The following is a 5,896-nucleotide window of genomic DNA, read 5'->3' on the forward strand; positions in this document are numbered from 1 at the left end:
TTAAAACTCATATGCCAAAACCCGATGCTTATATGAAGTGAAGAACAAAACCATATACATACATACATACATATATATACACATATGATGGAGAGGAGGTCTTATCGGAGAGCAACAAAGAAAGGGAGAACACCAAAATTGTGGGTGCTAACTTACCCAGATCAAGGTAAGCTCTTATTATGTATGTATGGTACAAAGGGGTATATACTAGGCCATTGGCCTTTACCCCAACGACCTCCCACTTAAATGCCAATGCACATTTAAGGGAGAAGATGGGCATCCTAATGTCATCTGACACCCATCAATACTCTGCAATGTGCAAACCGCTCTGAGGAAAGACTCTTTGTAAGAAGATCTGCAGGGTTCTCATCTGTGTGAACCTTGACAAGCTGGATGTGCTTGTCCTCAATCACCTCTTTGATGAAGTGATACTTCACATCAATATGCTTTGTCTTCGCATGGAAGACAGGATTCCGTGCCAATTGGATGGCACTTTGACTATCATAGGGCAAAACTAGTCGAACCTCTCCTACAATGCTCAAGTCTCCCACTAGACGAGTAAGCCATATAGCTTCCTTGCATGCCTCAGTGGTGGCAACCTACTCTGCCTCAATGGTAGACAAAGCCGTACATAGGCTGCAAATGAGAGACCCATGAAACTGCACCTCCAGTGAATGAGAAAACGTATCTTGTAGTAGATCTCGTGGTGTCTACATTCCCTACAAAATCAGCATTTGCATATCCAACAACAGATGTGTCCTTCCTCCCAAAGAAAATGCACATGTCCTTTGTACCATTCAAGTATCTCATGATATCTTTCACTGCCTCCCAATGCTTCTTGCCAGGATTTGCCATATACCTACTAATAGCTCCCACTATAAAAGCAATATCTGGACGTGTAGCAACCATGGCATACATCAAGCTTCCTACTGTGCATGCATAAGGTATCTTTGACATTTCAGCCCGCTCCTCATCTGACTTAGGGTTGTCCGCTTGGCTGAGTTTCACATATGGAGGCAACGGAGTACTTATGGACTTCCCCCTCTCCATATTGAAATGCTCAAGTACCTTGCTAATGTACTCTTTTTGTAACAAATGAAGGGGTTTCTTGTTCCTATCCTGAACAATCCTCATGCCAAGTATGTGACTGGCATCACCCAAATCCTTCATGTCAAAGGTCTCATGCAACCTTTTCTTCAAGGCATCCACATCCAAAGTAGATTTCCCAGCAATAAGCATGTCATCAACATATAAAATCAAAATAAGAAGGCTGCCATCTGATGCCTTCTTTGTGTAGAGGCAATGATCTATCTCACTCCATGTTTGCATGAGCTGCGGGCAAAGAAGCGGTAAAAGGATGCATGATGACAGGTGGTCAGGCTAGAGACTACACTGCGACGGTGTTCAGAATGATAGATTACGTCTAATTATTATAGCAAGAACTAGCACAGTGGTCTCTCCAAGCCAATCGTTAATTTCAATGATCTGCATGGGTGTGTGCCCGGTGACAAGTAGCAAAACTGCAACAAAAGGCTGCACGATAATAAGTGATCAGGCGACGTAGGCCAAAGACTGCACTGCACAAAGCAGTGTAGAGATGCCATGTGTCGAGCTATGCAGTGTTCTGGACAAATAGATTGCATCTCATTATTACACCAGTGCGCCTTCATAATGTCGAAAAAAATTTTGACGAGAGCGCGGGTCTGCACAAAATTCAAATATTCACCCAAAAGAGCATCGCATCACAGCCCCCAAAATGGCCCCGAAACTAGTTTCACCACGATTGGCTACACCCAAGCTAACGTTGACCTAACAATATATTGAATGCAAGACTTGTTCTATAGTCAACTGACAAGGCTAAAGCTAGGGAAGAGCGAAACACAACCACCTTACCAAACATATAATTATGAAACTAAGTGTAAAGACTCGATGGTGCAGAAGCCTAGAGCTCCTTGGACTTTGTAGCTTGACACAAACCTTCTTCACCATTGAACCCACACCCTCTTGACCACCAACAAGACCAAAAGAGAAGGGTGAGTGTTTCCTTTTGTGTAGGGGAAGGTGATAGTCATGGGCCATGGCTTGCTTTGATTTGTTTGCTTTTGTTATTGATACCTTCGAAAAGGAAGGTACAAACATTCACATGAAGATTCAAGAGTAACCGTGCTGGCTTTGAAAATCGATCCAAAAATTCATAAAATGAAATTAAGGTGAAGTTTTTTGTAGTAGTAAGGGCATGGACGTACGTACAGCTAGAGAAGCGAATTTATACATTTTGAAAAATGCGCCAAGTTCTGCTATAGCTGTATTGTAGAGCATAGCTGAGCAGAGATGCCATAACTAAAGTGGAGAGCATAGCTGAGGGATGAGCTCCCACAGCTAAAGTGGAGAGCATAGGTGGGCAGTGAGCTGCCAGAACTCAATTGCAGAGCCTAGCCGAGCTGCCATTGCTGAAGTGTTGCTCAGCAGCTAGCTAAGTACAGAGCATAGCTGAGCCGGGAGCTGCAATAGCTAGATTGCAAAGCATAGCTAAACTGCCATAGCTGGAGTACAGTGCGTAGCTGAGCACTGACTAGCTGCTTTGTAGAGCATCCGATCCCTAGCTAAAGTGTAGAGCATAGCTGAGCTGCGATAGCCAAAGTGCATAGCATAGCTGAGCAATGAGCTATTTAGCTCCATACATGAAGTGTAGAGTCTAACTGACGAGCTGCCATAGCTAATTGCCAAGCAGCAGCGGAGCAGCGAGCTAGCAGTGAGATGCCATAGCTAAAGTACAGAGCATAGCTGAGCTGCCATCAGTGCCATAGCTAAAGTGCCTTATTAGCTGTGCAGTGAGCTGCCATAGCTCAAAGGTGAGCTGACCCGAACACGACCTTTATCAGTGCTTCCCTTAACTTGGATCCTCTCGCTCACAATTCATCTGTTTCCAAGACTCAACGTATACCTCTGTGTCTCTCTCTCGTTCTCTTCTTTCTCTCTCTCAACATCTCATCTCTTCCCTTCTTGTTTTTTATCTCTTCTTAGCGCTGGTTTTTGCACGAACCAATTTCAGCTACCCTTCCTAGCAAACCATGGAGTCCAAAGAAGAAGACGTTAGACTCGGAGCTAACAAGTTCTCTGAAAAGCAGCCCCTCGGCACCGCTGCTCAGACCAGAGATTACTCAGATGCCTCTCCAGCCCCTTTCTTCGAGCCCTGCGAGTTCTCCTCCTGGTCCTTCTGGAGAGCTGGCATCGCAGAGTTCGTAGCCACCTTGCTGTTTCTCTATGTTACCATACAAACTGTCATGGGCTTCAAGCACAGCCCGCCTAGTGCTACAAATCCGTGCCCAGGCGTGGGAATTCAAGGCATCGCGTGGGCTTTCGGTGGCATGATATTTGCGCTAGTGTACTGCACGGCTGGAATCTCAGGTCTGCGTGTTGGTTCTTCGTTTCTGTTTTGATTTCTAGCTGGTTTTCCACTTGAATTATAGCATGCAACTCGGTCCTTTCTACCGCTTAGATTTGAGCTCGAGCTCAAGGTTGCAGCATGCATCTGAAATAGAGAAGAGCGCTGTAGCATGATCCTTTGTATCAAGTGATTTCTGATCTCAGTGGCATGGTTGATCCTTGCAGGTGGCCACATAAATCCAGCCGTTACGTTTGGGTTGTTTCTCGCAAGGAAGGTTTCGCTACCTCGAGCTCTCCTCTACATCATAGCTCAATGCCTTGGCGCCGTTTGCGGTGCTGCAATCGTGAAGGCATTTCAGAAAGTCGAATACGAAGCTCACGGTGGAGGTGCCAACCAGGTTGCGCACGGTTACACGAAGGGCGATGGGCTGGGCGCGGAGATCGTAGGAACGTTTGTGCTGGTCTATACGGTGTTCTCTGCGACAGACGCGAAACGCAACGCTCGAGACTCTTACGTTCCGGTAGATCCAACGATGCTTATGCGCATGATTTTTCGTTTGTCGATCTTCAGAATTATGCTCGACACTTCTGAGCATTTTACGGGCTCGAGGACCCGCTGACTACTTCTAAACTTCTCGCTTCAGATCTTAGCGCCTCTGCCCATCGGCTTCGCAGTCTACCTCGTTCACCTTGCGACCATCCCGATCACGGGCACAGGAATCAACCCCGCCCGAAGCTTGGGCGCAGCAGTCGTCTACAACAAGAAACAGGCTTGGGACGATCACGTAAGTGAGATTTTACGCTGCTGCTTCGAGTCTTTTCTGATCAGACGAACGGACGAGTTTAATTTGCTGTAATCACTGCGTCTACGACTCGATCGATAGGTTCAGAAGTGGGACTGAGAGCCAGCGCGCCCAAGGCAGTCCTCAGGATAAGTTGTTGCTTGTATAAATATTGTCTTCATTGTTAAATCTGCTCATCACACCAAGAATTTGTAGAGCAATTTTCCGTGGCCTGAGATCAGCGGTTTGAACCGATCCATGGCATGATCAGTTCGCGTGTAATGCATTGTGCCAGCGCTTGCCTTTAGCCGGATGCTGTCTGTTATTGGCCCAATCTGTGCTGTTGATCTTGGCTCACCCTCTTCTGAAATGAGATACTTTCTCAAAATCCTGGGTTGGGAGGGATGTATTGCTGGACTAAGTTACTCTGATCTTAAATCTTGTGTTGGGAGGGAAAGGATGGTGCACTAAGTTACTCTGATTCTAATGAGCTGCTACGTTTCTGTGCGCAGTGGATCTTCTGGGTCGGTCCCTTCATAGGAGCAGCCCTTGCCTGCACTTACCATCAGTTGGTGATTCGGGCAATACCATTCAAGAAAAACACTTGAACACTTCAGAGGATTAAAGACTGAAACTCTCCTGGGTCGTCTCTCATATGTTGTGATTGAATTTTAAACAACATACCAGGGTATTAATCTTACATATGTTTTGTATTCCACATCTTGCCTAAATATATTGTGTTCAATACATCCTTTTTACCTATTTCAATGGCTCAATCCTTTCAAAAACAGTTTCCGATTTCCTTGCTTTAAAAACGGCATGCACAATAGTTTCAAATTCCATTTTATAAAAGAAATTCTTTAGACATGTGGATGAGTTTTTCACCGATGGTGGAGCTCAACCTGATGCAAGGAATGAATACATTTATGCTTAAGCTTGAAATGGAAAACACAAAAGTAGTACTGTTAATGTTCCTATATACACTACTACACACGGGTCCTATTCTGATGCTTAAGCACTGACGTTTAGTGTGCACGGGACATTAATCGTCGGTAACCAAAGCAAGATTCGTTAAGTGTCACTATATAGCGACTTTAGGCAAGTGTCGCTATATAACAATGTTTAAAGAGCGTTGCTATATAGCGACACTTATTAGACTTGTAAATGGTCGCTATATAGCGACACTTATTAGACTTGTGAATGGTCGCTATATAGCAACACTGAGACAATTTCCTATAGCGACGTTTTACAGAGAGTGTTTTTTCCCTTACCGACCTTACAAGATAGTTTTTTCCAATGATAAATTCTTTTTCCTTTTCATACATGTTTGATCCTTTGAGAGAATAAAAGTACAAGAGCATGTACATCAAACCTTTGAAGCTTATCGTTATTTACATCGCGATAAGCATTGGAAAAGAACGGTTGCTATATAAGTGTCACTGTATAGTGTCATTGGTAAATGTCACTATATAGTGACACTGGTAAACATCGCTATATAGCGACGATTAACAGAAGCTTAAAAAAAACATTAGTGGGGCTTAACAAGGTCACAACAAGCCTTGTTTTGCTCCACTAATGTTTTTTATTTAGTAATAACAAAAGAATGTTTTTAAATACCAAATTTCCCTTGTGGAAAGGGTGATACAAAATCACTCAAATGAACCGAGTGACAGAAGTATATACATGTCGAAGATATACACCATTGTTTGTTACAAAATTACTCTTTC

The 5,896-nt window shown here is 44.1% G+C and overlaps 1 protein-coding gene across 1 annotated transcript; it reads left to right on the top strand.

Annotated features, from left to right (window-relative positions):
• Positions 1 to 2,880: 2,880 nt before the first annotated feature.
• LOC147904486 (aquaporin PIP1-1-like) lies at positions 2,881 to 4,882 on the top strand. Its single transcript, XM_087394479.1, has 4 exons — positions 2,881 to 3,408; positions 3,613 to 3,908; positions 4,032 to 4,172; positions 4,682 to 4,882. Exons 1-4 carry the CDS (start codon positions 3,072 to 3,074, stop codon positions 4,775 to 4,777), a joined length of 870 nt encoding a protein of 289 aa, XP_087250605.1. The 5' UTR covers positions 2,881 to 3,071; the 3' UTR covers positions 4,778 to 4,882.
• Positions 4,883 to 5,896: the final 1,014 nt, after the last annotated feature.

Source organism: Dipteris shenzhenensis, chromosome 2 (genome assembly GCF_047967505.1).
Source record: "Dipteris shenzhenensis isolate YYH24624 ecotype China chromosome 2, Dip_SZ_1.0, whole genome shotgun sequence".
Lineage (NCBI taxonomy): Eukaryota > Viridiplantae > Streptophyta > Polypodiopsida > Gleicheniales > Dipteridaceae > Dipteris > Dipteris shenzhenensis.

What these genes read in the sequence shown, in the direction of transcription:
- LOC147904486 (XM_087394479.1), top strand. Translation starts at nt 3,072, where the DNA reads ATGGAGTCCAAAGAAGAAGACGTTAGACTCGGAGCTAACAAGTTCTCT. An exon ending in CTCGAGACTCTTACGTTCCG is followed by an intron (nt 3,909 to 4,031) that starts GTAGATCCAACG and finishes TTCTCGCTTCAG; the next exon opens with ATCTTAGCGCCTCTGCCCAT. An exon ending in AACAGGCTTGGGACGATCAC is followed by an intron (nt 4,173 to 4,681) that starts GTAAGTGAGATT and finishes TTCTGTGCGCAG; the next exon opens with TGGATCTTCTGGGTCGGTCC.